The following is an 18770-nucleotide window of genomic DNA, read 5'->3' as shown; positions in this document are numbered from 1 at the left end:
ATCTCTGGATCTGTTGGGGCGGTATGTAAATTGGAGTGGGTCTGGGGTTTCTGGGATAATGGTGTTGATGTGAGCCATGACCAGCCTTTCAAAGCATCTCATGGCTTCAGACGTGAGTGCTGCGGGTTGGTAGTCATTTAGGCAGGTTACCTTAGTGTTCTTGGGCACAGGCACTATGGTGGTCTTCTTAAAACATGTTGGTATTACAGACTCGGACAGGGAGAGATTGAAAATGTCAGTGAAAACGCTTGCCATTTGGTCAGCGCATGGTTGCAGTACACGTCCTGGTAATCCGTCTGGCCCTGCGGCCTTGTGAATGTTGACCTGTTTAAAGGTCTAACTCACATTGGCTGCGGAGAGCGTGATCACGCAGTCTTCCGGAACAGCTGGTGCTCTCATGCATGTGTCAGTGTTGTTTGCCTCGAAGCGAGCATAGAAGTAGTTTAGCTCATCTGCTAGGCTCATGTCACTGTGCAGCTCTTGGCTGTGCTTCCTTTTTGTAGTCTGTAATGGTTTGCAAGCCCTGCAACATCCGACGAGCATCAGACCCTGTGTAGTACAATTCAATCTTAGTCCTGTATTAACGCTTTGCCTGTTTCATGGTTTGTCAGAGGGCATAGCTGGATTTCTAATAAGCTTCTGGGTTAGAGTCCCTCTCCTTGAAAGCCACAGCTCTAGCCTTTAGCTCAGTGCTGATGCTGCCTATAATCCATGGCTTCTGGTTGGGGTATGTATGTATGGTCACTGTGGACGATGTCATCGATGCACTTTTAATGAAGGCAATGACTGATGTTGTGTACTCAATGCCATCAGAGGAATCCCGGAACATCTTCCAGTCTATGCTAGCAAAACATTCCTGTAGCTTAGCATCTGCTTCATCTGACCACTTTTTTATTGATCTAGTCACTGGTGCTTCCTGCTTTAATTTTTGCTTGTAAGCAGGAATCAGGAGAATCCCTCCCTATCCCTCCCATTTCCCTCCCTATCCTTCCCATGTCCCTCCCATATCCCTCCCTATCCCTTCCTATCCTTCCCTATCCCTTCCTATCCTTCCCTATCTCTTCCTTATCCCTCCCAATCCCTATCTATCTCTTCCTATCCCTTCATATCGCCAGGTCCCATTGTCATTAGAATGAGAGCTGTTGTTCTGAGTTGTTTTGGTTCTAGGCACTTCATGCAGCATGTTAGCACTACATAAGACAAAAACGTTTCCGGCTGTATCACCATCATTTCTACAGAGAATTAGTGACTAATGCTTTGTATTTGAAGGCTGACTTTGGTTTGTATTCCTTGAAGACATTCTAGAAGGCTGTATAAACACTTTAAGTGGGATCAACGCTCTTGAAGAAACAGTGGAATGGAGTGTGTGTGCGTGCGTGCGCGTGTGCGTATGTGTAAGGGCTCACCTGTGTGTGTGTATATATATAATCAGTCTAGCCTTTACTTCTCTCTTCTCTATCTATTAATGGTTCTGCTTACTAAAGGGAGATCTGTCATGCTCTTGCAGAGAGAGATTCAGTGCATCCCTATCTCTTTTGATTTCAATAGGCAGTTCATTAGCTTTTGGAAGGAGCCTTGGTTCTCTTCCATCTTCTCACTTCTCTTCTGATATGTCAGCAATCAATCTCATATGATTAAGCAATAAGGCCAAAGGGGGTGTGGTACATGGCCAATATACCATGGCTAAGAGCTGTTCTTAAGCACTACGAAATGCAGAGTGCCTGGATACATCCCTTAGCCGTGGTATATTGGCCATATACCACAAACCCCTGAGGTGTCTTACTGCTATTATAAACTGGTTACCAATGTAATTAGATCAGTAAAAATAAATGTTTTGTCATACCCATGGTATATGGTCTGATATAACACGGCTGTCAGCCAATCAGCATTCAAGGCTCGAACCACCCAGTTTATAATCAGAATTAGATCAATGGCCGGCTCTTGAAATACTCTGTTGAAACTACTACACATCTGCCTAGTTACCTCACACCCCCCTGGGCTTTGTCTCTTTTCTTTGATCACCCCCCCTCTCTAACACCCCCTCTCTCAATTCAATTTCAATTCAAGGGTTATATTGACATGGGAAACATATGTTTACATTGCCAAAGCAAGTGAAGTAGATAATAAACAAAAGTGAAATAAACAATCAAATTAACAGTAAACATTACACTCACAGAAGTTCCAAAAGAATAAAGACATTGCAAATATCACATTATATCTACATACAGTTTTGTAATGATATGCAAATTGTTGAAGTACAAAATTGAAAATAAATAAACATAAATATAGGTTGTATTTACAATACTGTTTGTTATTCACTGGTTGCCCTTGTCTTGTGGCAACAGGTCACACATCTTGCTGCTGTGATGGCACGCTGTGGTAGTTCACCCAATAGATATGGGAGTTTATCAAAATTTGATTTGTTTTCAAATTCTTTGTGGGTCTGTGTAATCTGAGGGAAATATGTGCCTTTAATATGGTCATACATTTGGCAGGAGGTCTCTCTTTTGCTCTGTCTCTCCAACACCCCCCTCTCTCTCCTCTGTCACTTGCACTGTCTCTCTCAGAAAGGGAATTTCCACTACACACCATGTCTAGTAGTCCATTGAAGGGACCAGCCAGTAGTTCATGTCCATGAGGTGCAGTAGTTTGCAGTAGAGGTGCAGTAGTTTTAGCCATGAGGTGCAGTAGTTTTAGCAATGGGCTGCAGTACCTTTAGCCAGAAGTACATGCCCATGAATTAGCCACGAGGTGCAGTAATTTTAGCAATGAGGTATAGTAGTTTTAGCAATGAGGTGCAGTAGTTGTAGCAAATAGGTGCAGTTGTTTTTGCAATTAGATGTAGTAGTTTTCACAATGAGGTGCAGTAGTTTTAGCCTTGAGGTGCAGTTGTTTTAGCCATGGGGTGCAGTAGATTTAGCCATGAGGTGCAGTAGTTTTAGTCATGATGTGTAGTAGTTTTAGCCTTGAGGTGCAGTTGTTTTTGCAATGGGGTACAGTAGTTTTAGCCATGAGGTGCAGTAGTCTTAGCTAGAGGTACATGTCCATGAATTAGCCATAAGATGCAGTAGTCCTAGCCATAAGTAAATGTCCATGAATTAGCCATGAGGTGCAGCAGTCTTAGCCAGAGGTACATTTCCATGAATTAGCCATGAGGTGCAGTAGTCTTAACCAGAAGTACATGTCCATGAATTAGAACCTGATGTAGCCAGCTAGATAGCCATTTGTTTTTTTCTCCATGACCAAAACACGATGTTCTATGTTTAGCTGATATGGGAATGAATATCAAATCAAATGTATTTATAAAGCCCTTCTTACATCAGCTGATATCTCAAAGTGCTGTACAGAAACCCAGCCTAAAACCCCAAACAGCAAGCAATGCATTTGTAGAAGCACGGTGGCTAGAAAGGCCAGAACCTAGAAGAAACCTAGAGAGGAACCAGGCTTTGAGGGGTGGCCAGTCCTCTTCTGGCTGTGCCAGGTGGAGATTATAACAGAATATAGCCAATATGTTCAAATGTTCATAGATGACCAGCAGGGTAAAATAATAATAATCACAGTGGTTATCGAGGGTGCAACAGGCCAGCACCTCAGGAGTAAATATAGTTGGCTTTTCACAGCCGATCATTCAGAGTATTTCTACCACTCCTGCTGTCTCTAGAGAGTTGAAAACAGCAGGTCTGGGACAGGTAGCACGTCCGATGATTATTTCACATGGACTGAATGTGGGAAACTAAAAAGGCTAGCGAGCTTTCTATGTTTTTAGCCAGGCTAGCAAGGCTGCCAGCTAGATCCTTCTAGCAAGGAAAAGCAACTCTTCCTTGATTTTGCCAAATGAAAAGACATTACAAGAAAACGTTGCCCCCTTGTGAATGGGAGTGGGACTGGTGGGGATATCATGTTAACAAAAATTGTCCAATGCTCCAAAAATCCTGCTCCGCACACAAACACACATGTAGATCAACTGAGTGAAGCACCCCTCAACAACATTCTGCTGAAAAGGCAGCGCGCAAAATTCACATTTCACACTTTCACACAATACAGCAAATGAAAGATAAACATCTTGTTAATCTACCCATCGTGTCCGATAAAAAAAAGAAAGCTTTACATCGAAAGCACAACATATGATTATGTTACGTCATAGCCACGTCGAAAAAACACACAGCCATTTTTCCAGCCAAAGATAGGAGTCACAAAAAGCAGAAATATAGATAAAATGAATCACTAACCTTTGATGATCTTCATCAGATGACACTCATAGGACATCATTTTACACAATACATCTATGTTTTGTTCAATAATGTGCATATTTATATCCAAAAATCTCAGTTTTCATTGGCGCCTTACGTGCAGTAATGTTTTGATTCCAAAACATCCGGTGATTTTGCAGGAATACTCATAATAAACATTGATAAAAGATACAAGTGTTGTTCACAAAATTAAAGATAGACTTCTCCTTAACCTTTTTGGGATAGGGGGCAGCATTTTCACTTTTGGATGAATAGCGTGCCCAGAGTGAACTGCCTCCTGCTCTGACCCAGATGCTCATATATGCATATTATTAGTAGTATTGGATAGAAAACACTCTGACGTTTCTAAAACAGTTTGAATGATGTCTGTGAGTATAACAGAACTCATATGACAGGCATGAGAAAAATCCAACCAGGAAGAGGGACATCTGAGGTCTGTAGCTTTTCAAAGCTTGCCCTACCGAATACACATTGAGATATGGATAAAGCACTTCCTACGGCTTCCAATAGATGTCAACCGTCTTTAGAAACTTGAATGAGGATTCTACTATAAAGGAGAGGCTCATGAGACCTCTTTGAGTCAGTGGTCTGGCAGAGTGCCTTGGTCTCATGACCCTCACTCCCGACAGAGTTACCTCTCGTTCCAGTGCTTTTCCGAAGACAAACAAATTCTCCGGTTGGAACATTATGGATGTTTCATGTTAAAAACATCCTAAAGATTGATTCCATAGATTGTTTGACATGTTTCTAAAGGACTGTAACGGAACTTTTCGAGTTTTTGTCTGGATGAAGTGCCTGTGCCTCATGAAGATGGATTACTGGGCTGAACACGCTAACAACAAGTGGCTATTTGGACATAAATTATGGAAATTTATGGAACAAATCAGTCATTTATTGTCGAACTGGAATTCCTGGGAGTACCTTCTGATGAAGATCATCAAAGGTAAGTGAATATTTATGGTGTTGTTTCTAACTTTGTTGACTCCAAAATGGCGGATATTCCTCTGGCTGTTTTGGGTTCTGAGCTCCGTTCCCAGATTATGCTTCTTCCGTAAAGTTTTTTTGAAATCTGACACAGCAATTGCAATCCAATAAAAGTGATATAAAAAAAACTAAAATAAATACTCAGGCGACAATAGGCTAACAGGAACCCTTATCTCTGTGAGTGTATGCCCCCTACAGCCTGCCTGCATGGGTTATATGAATTCAATTCGAAGGGCTCCAATGGCATGCGAAACGTGTTTATATTGCCAATGCAAATGAAAAAGACAAAAACAAAACAATGACAAAAACCACCAACAACCAGACATGAACAGTAAATAGGGGGGAGGGGGGAATAAATAAACAGATAATTCTGGGTTATATTTCCATTGGTGTTTCTTCTTGTATCACTGCACACTGCTGCACTTGATTGGGGTTCAAACAAGATAATATCATGCTTCTAGTGTGCATTTATGCGTATGTGTCCTGCAGGGTTGTATCAAGGTTGTGTGTCCTGCAGGGTTGTAATCAAGGATGTGTGTCCATCTGGGTTGTACCAAGGCTGTGTGTCCTGCAGGGTTGTATCAAGGCTGTGTGTCCTGCAGGGTTGTATCAAGGCTGTGTCCTGCAGGGTTGTATCAAGGCTGTGTGTCCTGCAGGGTTGTATCAAGTGTGTGTGTGTGTGTGTGTGTGTGTGTGTGTGTGTGTGTGTGTGTGTGTGTGTGTGTGTGTGTGTGTGTGTGTGTGTGTGTGTGTGTTAATGAGCATGTATAAGCATGAGTACTAGTTCCTGTAATCTCCGGTTTATAGCAGGACCACCTCACCTCCAGCTAGCGGTATCAGAAACACATGATTACGTGTAGAAATCAGAGAAATACAGGGTTTTCTGACAGAGGCTCCAGGGGTTCTCCACCAGTGCTGGAAATGGGATCCGTGTCCCGGTGTCCATCAAAGCCCCTCTTATTGTCTCACCATAATCCACTCTCTATGATTGGCTACCATTTTTGAAACAGGAAATCACAGTGGAGAGCACATTCACTTTGCATTCAAAATGTGTTGTTCATATAGGTTTTACTTTATAGATTTGAGATGTCTGTCTCACTCCCCCTATCACAGCCACCCTGGCTGGCCCGTTAGAAACAGTGGCTGGTCTGAAACAAGTCAAATCTCCTTTCAGACAGCTCCAGAGCTTGTTGTTGAAGCAGCACTCCACCATGGGCATGCAATAGAGGGCTCTAGCTGAGTCAGTGAAAGGCAGATTAAGCTTTGCTGCCTACGTGGTTAATGGTTTGAAGAGGCAGGGTGGATTTAGACTTAGCCCAGCCTCACTGGACCATTAGGGTAGTTGGCACAGCCAGACAGATAGAGAGACAGAGGGATGAGACTGGGCACTTCTCTGTTTGCTATTGCCCAGGTAAGAAGTGACCTTCTCTGACTGACTGGCTCATTGATTGTAGAACACTGCTCTCCTTCTGGTTGATGACTATATGCAAGATTATCCTCTCTCTCTCTCTCTCTCTCTCTCTCTCTCTCTCTCTCTCTCTGATTGCTTTAAAATGTAATATTTCATAGTTGTAATAGTCATGAGTCATAGATTTTCTTTTAACCCTGTCCTCCTTCTCCTCAGGGAGCTGATGCCCAAGACCCTGGAGGGCCAAATCACCATGGAGAAGACCCCCAGCTACTTTGTGACTAGAGAAGCCCCGGCCCGGATCTCCGCCATGTCCCGGGACACCAAGCTGATCGTGGTGGTGAGGGACCCCATTACCAGGGCTATCTCTGACTACACACAGACACTGTCCAAGAACCCAGACATTCCCACCTTCGAGAGCCTGGCCTTCAAAAACAGGACTACGGGGCTCATCGACACGTCCTGGAGCGCCATCCAGATCGGCATCTATGCCAAGCACCTGGACAACTGGCTACAGTACTTCCCCATGGGCCAGATTCTGTTCGTGAGCGGGGAGCGTCTGATCAGCGACCCGGCCGGAGAGCTGGGCAGGGTGCAGGACTTCCTGGGACTCAAGAGGATCATCACAGACAAACACTTCTACTTCAACCAGACCAAGGGCTTCCCCTGCCTCAAGAAGGCTGAGGGCAGCAGCAAGCCCCACTGCCTGGGCAAAACCAAAGGGCGGACCCACCCCAACATCCACCCAGAGGTGGTGCAGAGGCTACGGGACTTCTACAGGCCTTTCAACATGAAGTTCTACCAGATGACGGGACATAACTTTGGTTGGGATTGATGGATGTGAATTTGGGAGAACACATTGTTTCTTTTCTTTTCTGTAATTCAATGAATGGCAAATAAGACATGGGAGATGTTGCTATATACATATATATATATATATATATATGTACATGTATGTGTGTGTGTGTAAGATGTACAGAAATCTATTTTATAATAATTTATTTTTTATTTCTAAGAACTTAATTCACTAAGCTGCCTAACCATATATGTACATGCATAATATCTGGCCCACACTTATATTTTTTACATTCCACCTTTCATGTTTTTTTTCTTTACTCTTCACTTAATGGTCCCTCATGTCAACTCAGTAGAGTTAAAATGGTCCCTAATGTCAACAGTATACTTTAAGTAAGAATAGAGGGATATTGATTAAGGCCCCATTTTATGGGTATAGAGTGTTGACAGAACAGTAATACATACTCCATTCATGTGCATTCTGATTTAAACATTCATATTCAATAGCCATCATCAAACCCTTCCTCAATAGCCATCATCAGACCCATCCTCAATAGCCTTCATCAAACCCTTCCTCAATAGCATCATCAGACCCATCCTCAATAGCCATCATCAGACCCTTCCTCAATAGCCATCATCAGACCCATCCTCAATAGCCATCATCAGACCCTTCCTCAATAGCCATCATCAGACCCATCCTCAATAGCCATCATCGGACCCTCCCTCAATAGCCATCATCAGACCCTTCCTCAATAGCCATCATCAAACCCTTCCTCAATAGCCTTCATCAAACCCTTCCTCAATAGCCATCATCAGACCCGTCCTCAATAGCCTTCATCAAACCCTTCCTCAATAGCCTTCATCAAACCCTTCCTCAATAGCCATCATCAGACCCATCCTCAATAGCCATCATCAGACCTGTCCTCAATAGCCATCATCAAACCCTCACCCCCACATTACTCCTATCGGTTTCTGTTCCATCCATTCAAACACTGTGTATAACTAACATTTATTATTCAGTTATTACCGGTTACCACCATCCACAACCCATTATCCTACCGTCCCATTGGCCTAACCAGCTGATCTCCTGCCCTGTCATTGGCCTAACCAGCTGATCTCCTGCCCTGTCATTGGCCCAACCAGCTAATCGCATGTCCATTTCATTTAATAACAGGTGGATCAATATGCCTAACTGCTGCTCATTGTGTCAGCCATGCTTAATGCGTGGCCTTCCTCTTCTAGTGCTCCTATAGCCTGTTCTAATGAATGGCCCATCCACCAAAGGTCTAAATCCTATTTCTGACTGCATCACATTGATATGGCTCCATATTGACATGATGCTAATGGAATAACTTTACTGAGGCCCATTGATTCAGGCCTCCTCTCCGCTATACTCTTGCTCCCATTACAAGACACTGTTGGCTCAGAGCCAGGGTTCAAAGGTCATACACAATCAAATTTGCTCTGAGGGACATTTGATTTGTTGAAGAGACTGAGAGGGGAGGACACACTGGATCAGGGGAGGACTGTAGTATAGTCCTTGAATGCATCCCATATGGCACACTACCCTATATATTGCACTACTTTAGACCAGAGCCTTGTGACCCCTGGTCAAAAGTAGTGAAATATAAAGGGGTGGCATTTGGGACATTTTATAATAGGGTGGCATTTGGGACACCCATTGTCTTCATGGTGCAGTGAGAATGTTTGGCATGAGTTGAGGTAGGATGTCTGATGATATGAAAACGTTCTTCATATGAGAAACAGTCTATGCAGTTTATGCTGGCCCATACTCTCGCAGGTAGGGGCTACTTCAAAGCCATCCTATCCTCTTTGGATTGTAAAACTGCTGAATATGCACCCTATTCCCTACAGTGTACTACTTGTGACCAGGGCCCATAGTGAATAGGAGACCATTTGGGTGGTAAGCCTAAAACGGCTGAGTGTGGAGGGACCCAGAGTGAATATGCACATTCTTTCCCCTACAAACTACATATTAAATTCCCTCCAATCAAATGCAAAGTTGAAAGTGTCTGTTACTGACTATTGGCAATTTAAAAGTATATCAAAAAAAGAAGTGACAGTATGGTACTTTTTTCAAGTTTTAAGAAAATGTTGCTAAACAGTCTAATTCAAATACCCAACCTCCATCTCATTTCAACAGTGTGGAACCAGTTATGAAGGTAGATTTTTAAAAATCTCAAACCAGTGGATGGTATTAGTGGAGATGATGGGTTGTCCCAGCATTTTACTGGTCCCTTATTCACATAGTGGCTTTTACCACCAAGGAATTTACACCTGTTTTCAATGATCATGCCTATATGGACAACGCCTCAACCTCCCCTTCTCTCCTTATAGTGCAATGTTTGTTGAAAACATTTAAAATGGCCTTTGTATAGAGCAGGAAATTCTGAATCTGAGTAATGTCAATCTTTCTCCCTGTAACGGTTGGAGTAAAGGAGTCTGGGGCTGTTGCCCTCTGTTACATTTACAGTCCCACTAATGCATTGGAATTATGGTGTTATTCATGTTACTAAGAGAGTAGGTGTGCATCCTAAATGGCACTCTATTCCTTATTTAGTGCACTACTTTTGACCAAGGCCTACAGGGCTCTGGTGAAAAGTAGTGCACTTTATAGGAAATAGGATCGGTCCGAAAGGAAACGCTATCTCAAAAGCTTGCACTCATGGTCACGATCCACGCTGCTGTATCCGTTCTGGTTGAGTTTTATTCAACCCTTTTAGAGATCTACAAAATATAATGCTAGGGTTGTTTGTCTTTCACACCCCGTCTGTGTATAATGTGATTCATATTTAGAGGTTTAGCAGATTCGGTGTGTTTAAAAATGAAAAGGAACATGGACATCAAGTATTTTGTGGCATCTTGTACATCAAAGGAATTTGACACAGTGAAAGAGCAAAATGGAAGAAATGTTTTTAAATAATGAAATGCTGAACATTCAAACTATTTCTTTGTATGAATAAATAAAGTATATATTTTACCAAAAATGTGTCTAACTTTATAAGATCATCTTTTGAATGTAAATGTGAAAATATGAAAAGAATATGAAATGTAGAATATGAAATCTTTGCACATCAAAAGAACATAATAAAGTAATGATCTGTCGTTCTCTCCACATGACATGCACAAAGTGCTAGTTTAGCTGTCTAGCAATTCCAATAAGTAAGCTAGTAAATCGCTGTTTACACATTTAGTTACTCTCAGACAGTAAATAGTTGTTCCTAGTGCACTCAGACAGTAAATAGTTGTTCCTAGCGCACTCAGACAGTAAATAGTTGTTCCTAGTGCACTCAGACAGTAAATAGTTGTTCCTAGTGCACGCAGACAGTAAATAGTTGTTCCTAGTGCACTCAGAGAGTAAATTGTTGTTCCTAAATAGTTGTACTCAGACAGTAAATAGTTGTTCCTAGTGCACTCAGACAGTAAATAGTTGTTCCTAGTGCACGCAGACAGTAAATAGTTGTTCCTAGTGCACTCAGACAGTAAATAGTTGTTCCTAGTGCACTCAGACAGTAAATAGTTGTTCCTAGTGCACTCAGACAGTAAATAGTTGTTCCTAGCGCACTCAGACAGTAAATAGTTGTTCCTAGTGCACTCAGACAGTAAATAGTTGTTCCTAGTGCACGCAGACAGTAAATAGTTGTTCCTAGTGCACTCAGAGAGTAAATAGTTGTTCCTAGTGCACTCAGACCGTTAATCAAATCAAAAATCCAATCAAATCAAATTGTATTTGTCACCTACACATGGTTAACAGATGTTGATGCAAGTGTAGCGAAATGCTTGTTCTTCTAGTTCCGAAAATGCAGTAATATCCAACTAGTAATCTAAGCTAATAATTTCACAACAACTACCTTATACACACAAGTGTAAAGGAATGAATATGTACATTAAAAATATATATGAATGAGTGATGGTATAGAACGGCAGAGGCAAGATGCAGTGGATGGTATCGAGTACAGTATATACATATGAGATGAGTAATGTAGTGTATGTAAACATTATATGAAGTGGCATTGTTTAAAGTGGCTAGTGATACATTACATCAAGATGGCAAGATGCAGTAGATGGTATAGAGCACAGTATATACATATGAGATGAGTAATGTAGTGTATGTAAACATTATATGAAGTGGCATTGTTTAAAGTGGCTAGTGATACATTTATTACATATGTTTTCCAGTGGCTGGAGTTTAGTCAGTATGTTGGCAGCAGCCACTCAATGTTAGTGATGGCTGTTTAACAGTCTGATGGCCTTGAGATAGAAGCTGTTTTTCAGTCTCTCAGTCCCTGCTTTGATGCACCTGTACTGACCTCGCCTTCTGGATGATAGTGGGGTGAACAGGCAGTGGCTCGGGTGGTTGATGTCCTTGATGATCTTTTTGGCCTTCCTGTGACATCGGGTGGTGTAGGTGTCCTGGAGGGCAGGCAGTTTGCCCCCGGTGATGCGTTGTGCAGACCTCACTAACCTCTGGAGAGCCTTACGGTTATGGGCAGAGCAGTTGCCGTACTAGGTGGTGATACAGCCAGACAGGATGCTGCTGATTGTGCATCTGTAAAAGTTTGTGAGTGTTTTTGGTGACAAGCTTAATTTCTTCAGTCTCCTGAGATTGAAGAGGAGCTGCTGCGCCTTCTTCACCACGCTGTCTGTGTGGTTGGACTATTTCAGTTTGTCCGTGATGTGCACGCCAAGGAACTTAAAACTTTCTACCCTCTCCACTACTGTCCCGTCAATGTTTATTTATTTTATTTATTTTACCTTTATTTAACCAGGTAGGCAAGTTGAGAACAAGATCTCATTTACAATTGCGACCTGGCCAAGATAAAGCAAAGCAGTTCGACAGATACAACGACACATAGTTACACATGGAGTAAAACAAACATACAGTCAATAATACAGTATAAACAAGTCTATATACAATGTGAGCAAATGAGGTGAGAAGGGAGGTAAAGGCAAAAAAGGCCATGGTGGCAAAGTAAATACGATATAGCAAGTAAAACACTGGAATGGTAGTTTTGCAATGGAAGAATGTGCAAAGTAGAAATAAAAATAATGGGGTGGAAAGGAGCGAAATACATTAATTAATTAAATACAGTTGGGAAAGAGGTAGTTGTTTTGGCTAAATTATAGGTGTGCTATGTACAGGTGCAGTAATCTGTGAGCTGCTCTGACAGTTGGTGCTTAAAGCTAGTGAGGGAGATAAGTGTTTCCAGTTTCAGAGATTTTTATAGTTCGTTCCAGTCATTGGCAGCAGAGAACTGGAAGGAGAGGCGGCCAAAGAAAGAGTTTTGGGGGTGACTAGAGTGATATACCTGCTGGAGCGTGTGCTACAGGTGGGAGATGCTATGGTGACCAGCGAGCTGAGATAAGGGGGGACTTTACCTAGCAGGGTCTTGTAGATGACATAGAGCCAGTGGGTTTGGCGACGAGTATGAAGCGAGGGCCAGCCAACGAGAGCGTACAGGTCGCAATGGTGGGTAGTATATGGGGCTTTGGTGACAAAACGGATTGCACTGTGATAGACTGCAACCAATTTGTTGAGTAGGGTATTGGAGGCTATTTTGTAAATTACATCGCCAAAGTCGAGGATTGGTAGGATGGTCAGTTTTACAAGGGTATGTTTGGCAGCATGAGTGAAGGATGCTTTGTTGCGAAATAGGAAGCCAATTCTAGATTTAACTTTGGATTGGAGATGTTTGATATGGGTCTGGAAGGAGAGTTTACAGTCTAACCAGACACCTAAGTATTTGTAGTTGTCCACGTATTCTAAGTCAGAGCCGTCCAGAGTAGTGATGTTGGACAGGCGGGTGCAGGTAGCGATCGGTTGAAGAGCATGCATTTAGTTTTACTTGTATTTAAGAGCAATTGGAGGCCACGGAAGGAGAGTTGTATGGCATTGAAGCTTGCCTGGAGGGTTGTTAACACAGTGTCCAAAAAAGGGCCGGAAGTATACAGAATGGTGTCGTCTGCGTAGAGGTGGATCAGAGACTCACCAGCAGCAAGAGCGACCTCATTGATGTATACAGAGAAGAGAGTCTGTCCAAGAATTGAACCCTGTGGCACCCCCATAGAGACTGCCAGACGTCCGGACAGCAGACCCTCCGATTTGACACACTGAACTCTATCAGAGAAGTAGTTGGTGAACCAGGCGAGGCAATCATTTGAGAAACCAAGGCTGTCGAGTCTGCCGATGAGGATGTGGTGACAGAGGCGAAAGCCTTGGCCAGATCAATGAATACGGCTGCACAGTAATGTTTCTTATCGATGGCGGTTAAGATATTGTTTAGGACCTTGAGCATGGCTGAGGTGCACCCATGACCAGCTCTGAAACCAGATTGCATAGCAGAGAAGGTATGGTGAGATTCGAAATGGTCGGTAATCTGTTTGTTGACTTGGCTTTCGAAGACCTTAGAAAGGCATGGTAGGATAGATATAGGTCTGTAGCAGTTTGGGTCAAGAGTGTCCCCCCCTTTGAAGAGGGGGATGACCGCAGCTGCTTTCCAATCTTTGGGAATCTCAGACGACACGAAAGAGAGGTTGAACAGGCTAGTAATAGGGGTGGCAACAATTTCAGCAGATCATTTTAGAAAGAAAGGGTCCAGATTGTCTAGCCCGGCTGATTTGTAGGGGTCCAGATTTTGCCGCTCTTTCAGAACATCAGCTGAATGGATTTGGGAGAAGGAGAAATGGGGAAGGCTTGGGCGAGTTGCTGTTGGGGGTGCAGTGCTGTTGACCGGGGTAGGAGTAGCCAGGTGGAAAGCATGGCCAGCCGTAGAAAAATGCTTGTTGAAATTCTCAATTATGGTGGATTTCTCAATGGTGACAGTGTTTCCTATCTTCAGTGCAGTGGGCAGCTGGGAGGAGGTGTTCTTATTCTCCATGGATTTTACAGTGTCCCAGAACTTTTTGAGTTAGTGTTGCAGGAAGCAAATTTCTGCTTGAAAAAGCTAGCCTTGGCTTTTCTAACTGCCTGTGTATAATGGTTTCTAGCTTCCCTGAACAGCTGCATATCACGGGGGCTGTTCGATGCTAATGCAGAACGCCATAGGATGTTTTTTTGTTGGTTAAGGGCAGTCAGGTCTGGGGAGAACAAGGGCTATATCTGTTCCTGGTTCTACATTTCTTGAATGGGGCATGTTTATTTAAGATGGTTAGGAAGGCATTTAAAAAAATATCCAGGCATCCTCTACTGACGGGATGAGATCAATATCCTTCCAGGATACCCCGACCAGGTCGATTAGAAAGGCCTGCTCGCTGAAGTGTTTCAGGGAGCGTTTTACAGTGATGAGTGGAGGTCGTTTGACCGCTGACCCATTACGGATGCAGGCAATGAGGCAGTGATCGCTGAGATCTTGGTTGAAGACCGCAGAGGTGTATTTAGAGGGGAAGTTGGTTAGGATGATATCTATGAGGGTGCCCATGTTTAAGGCTTTGGGGAGGTACCTGGTAGGTTCATTGATAATTTGTGTGAGATTGAGGGCATCACGTTTAGATTGTAGGATGGCTGGGGTGTTAAGCATGTTCCAGTTTAGGTCGCCTAGCAGCACGAGCTCTGATGATAGATGGGGGGCAATCAGTTCACATATGGTGTCCAGAGCACAGCTGGGGGCAGAGGGTGGTCTATAGCAGGCGGCAACGGTGAGAGACTTGTTTTTAGAGAGGTGGATTTTTAAAAGTAGAAGTTCAAATTGTTTGGGTACAGACCTGGATAGTAGGACAGAACTCTGCAGGCTATCTTTGCAGTAGATTGCAACACCGCCCCCTTTGGCAGTTCTATCTTGTCTGAAAATGTTGTAGTTTGGAATTAAAATTTCAGAATTTTTGGTGGTCTTCCTAAGCCAGGATTCAGACACAGCTAGAACATCCGGGTTGGCAGAGTGTGCTAAAGCAGTGAATAGAACAAACTTAGGGAGGAGGCTTCTAATGTTAACATGCATGAAACCAAGGCTATTACGGTTACAGAAGTCGTCAAAAGAGAGCACCTGGGGAATAGGAGTGGAGCTAGGCACTGCAGGGCCTGGATTCACCTCTACATCGCCAGAGGAACATAGGAGGAGTAGAATAAGGGTGCGGCTAAAAGCAATAAGAATTGGTCATCTAGAACGTCTGGAACAGAGAGTAAAAGGAGGTTTCTGGGGGCGATAAAATAGCATCAAGGTATAATGTACAGACAAAGGTATGGTAGGATGTGAATACAGTGGAGGTAAACCTAGGTATTGAGTGATGAAGAGAGAGATATTGTCTCTAGAAACATCATTGAAACCAGGAGATGTCATTGCATGTGTGGTGGAACTAATAGGTTGGATGAGGTATAGTGAGCAGGACTAGAGGCTCTACAGTGAAATAAGCCAATAAACACTAACCAGAACAGCAATGGACAAGACATATTGACATTAAGGAGAGGCATGCTTAGTCGAGTGATCAAAAGGGTCCAGTGAGTGGAGAGGAGGTTGGTTGGGGGTCACGGCGATTTAGACAGCTAGCCAGGCCATCGGTAGCAAGCTAGCATAGGATGGAGGTCTGTTGTTAGCCACCTCTTGCGTTCCGTCAGTAGATTAGTGGGGTTCCGTGTGGTAGAGGGGATTAATCAAAATCACACAACAACAACAAAAATAAAAACAATAGATATAGTTAAAGAGGCCCAAGAAGAAAACATAATAATAATAAAAATAAATAAATTGTCCGATTGTCTATTCAGATAGCAGCCGGTAAGACAGCTAACGGTTAGCAGGCCGCAGGTGGGCGTTCAGGTAACATCGCGACGGAGGAGCCAGCCGGATCTCCTTCGGGTAGATAACGTTGGCAGTCCAGTTGTGAAGGCCCGGTGGGGCTCCGCGTAGGCAGTAAAACGGGTCCGGATAGGTGGCTGCAGCCCAGGAGTGATTGATGGAACTCAGGAGTGATTGACGGAGCTGGCTAGCTCCGGAATAATTGATGTTTGCTCCGGAATCGACGAAAGCCGATAGTCACACGGATAGCAGCTAGCTAGCTGTGAGATCCGGGTATGAATGTCCAGAGAGCAGTTGAAATCCAGGGACATGGAGAGAAAAATTGGTCCGGTATGTTCCGTTCCGAGCCGCGCTGCGCCGTACAAAACTGGCGATAGATTTTCGAGCTGAAGGATAGCTGATGACCACAAACCGTGGTTAGCTGAATACTAACGATTTGCCAGTAAAGAAGCTAACTAGCTTCTGAACTAGCTTCTGATTAGCATCTGGATTAGCTTCTGGTGTGGATAGGGGGGTGATCCCTCTGCTGTTTCCTGAAGTCCACGATCATCTCCTTTGTTTTGTTGACATTGAGTGTGAGGTTATTTTCCTTACACCACACTCCGAGGGCCCTCACCTCCTCCCTGTAGACCCTCTTGTCGTTGTTGGTAATCAAGCCTACCACTGTACTTGTTCTTTGTGCACACAGACAGTAAATAGTTGTTCTTACTCCACACAGACAGTACATGCTTGTTCTTATTGCACTCAGACAGTAAATAGTTGTTCCTAGTGCACTCAGACAGTAAATAGTTGTTCCTAGTACACTCAGACAGTAAATAGTTGTTCCTAGTGCACTCAGACAGTAAATAGTTGTTCCTAGTACACTCAGACAGTAAATAGTTGTTCCTAATGCACTCAGACAGTAAATAGTTGTTCCTAATGCACTCAGACAGTAAATAGTTGTTCAAATTGCGCAATTTGATCTATAATACTTTTCCTGTGGTGTACCTTTCCTCTACAATGGAGTTACTGTCAGAGTATCTCATTATTGTCAGAGGAGCTCTAGTGCAGACTGAGGCCATGTTGTGTCATCTACCACGTTTGGGAGGTGCAGACTGAGGCCATGTTGTGTCATCCACCACGTTTGGGAGGTGCAGACTGAGGCCATGTTGTGTCATCCAGCACTGTTGGGAGGTGCAGACTGAGGCCATGTTGTGTCATCCACCACGTTTGGGAGGTGCAGACTGAGGCCATGTTGTGTCATCCACCACTGTTGGGAGGTGCAGACTGATGCCATGTTGTGTCATCTACCACTGTTGGGAGGTGCAGACTGAGGCCATGTTGTGTCATCTACCACTGTTGGGAGGTGCAGACTGAGGCCATGTTGTGTCATCCACCACTGTTGGGAGGTGCAGACTGATGCCATGTTGTGTCATCTACCACTGTTGGGAGGTGCAGACTGAGGCCATGTTGTGTCATCTACCACTGTTGGGAGGTGCAGACTGAGGCCATGTTGTGTCATCCAGCACTGTTGGGAGGTGCAGACTGAGGCCATGTTGTGTCATCCAGCACTGTTGGGAGGTGTAGACTGAGGCCATGTTGTGTCATCCAGTACTGTTGGGAGGTGCAGACTGAGACCATGTTGTGTCATCCACCATGGTTGGAAGGCGTGTGCGCATGCATGCATGTTTGGGGTGTGCACATTTGTGTCTGTGTGTTTTTCTGTGTGTGTGGTAGTGGAACTACGGGCTTTTGTGGTTGTTGGGTGACCCAGAGCAGCATGGGAGGTTTGGGTCTGATGCCCCCCTCGCATAAACCCTGGTACCCTCTGTTGAAAGAGATACACCGTTTCCTAGTACCTAGTGTGGGCTAATAAGATACACCTCTGGCTGTTTATTTTTGGGGCTGTTTACTTATGGGGCTGTTTTTGTGTGTGTGTGTGTGTGCCAGAGAGAGAGAGAGAGAGAATGGAACACCTCCATGTCTCAACAGGGCCCCATTCACCATGTCAGAGGTGCCGTGTTTACCTCGCTGTGTTCTGACGGGGATGCTGACATGCTGGAACTAGGTTCCAAACCAGGGGCGTTCTATACGCTCCGTAACATTTCCACATGAAATATGTCAAACAAACATGAAAAATAGCATGCAGTAGTACTGTACACACGACATACACACTTCTTTTTGTTTCATAGTATAGTTAATTTTTTATTTTATTTCGTTTAGTCCCCTGATTTTTCAATTTTCAGTATGTTTGCCAATCGGTTGTGCTGCCAGACTTATTTGCCATACCTTTTGCCTCAGCCCATACCATTTTTCAATTCCTCATCAATCTAATGGGATTTAACAGTTTTTACAGCCATTTTCTTAATGAGTGCATGCTTTTTAGTAACTGCAAAAAGCAATTTCATAAATGTGTCAAGTGCAGCGTTTGGTTTCCCCTCATTACACACCACAGACCAGCAAATATGATTTACATAAGAATCACGACAAAACGTATTGTTTGACCTCTTCTAAACTATAGGCCCTGCCTTTGGAACTTTGGTTTTCCTAGATACGACTACTATATTGTGATCACTACATTTAATGGATTTGGATACTGCTTTAAAG

The 18770-nt window shown here is 43.6% G+C and overlaps 1 protein-coding gene across 1 annotated transcript in view; it reads left to right on the top strand.

Moving 5' to 3' along the window:
* Positions 1–10445, top strand: part of LOC112246373 (heparan sulfate glucosamine 3-O-sulfotransferase 3B1) — a 43899-nt gene extending 33454 nt beyond the window's left edge. The window contains exon 2 of the mRNA XM_024414673.2: positions 6859–10445. Coding sequence (XP_024270441.1) covers positions 6859–7477 — 619 coding nt within the window. The 3' untranslated portion in view covers positions 7478–10445. The remainder of the gene's footprint in view (positions 1–6858) is intronic.
* Positions 10446–18770: the final 8325 nt, after the last annotated feature.

Source organism: Oncorhynchus tshawytscha, linkage group LG01, assembly GCF_018296145.1.
Source record: "Oncorhynchus tshawytscha isolate Ot180627B linkage group LG01, Otsh_v2.0, whole genome shotgun sequence".
In the NCBI taxonomy this organism is placed as follows: domain Eukaryota; kingdom Metazoa; phylum Chordata; class Actinopteri; order Salmoniformes; family Salmonidae; genus Oncorhynchus; species Oncorhynchus tshawytscha.
This window is presented reverse-complemented; position numbering and strand designations above follow the sequence as displayed.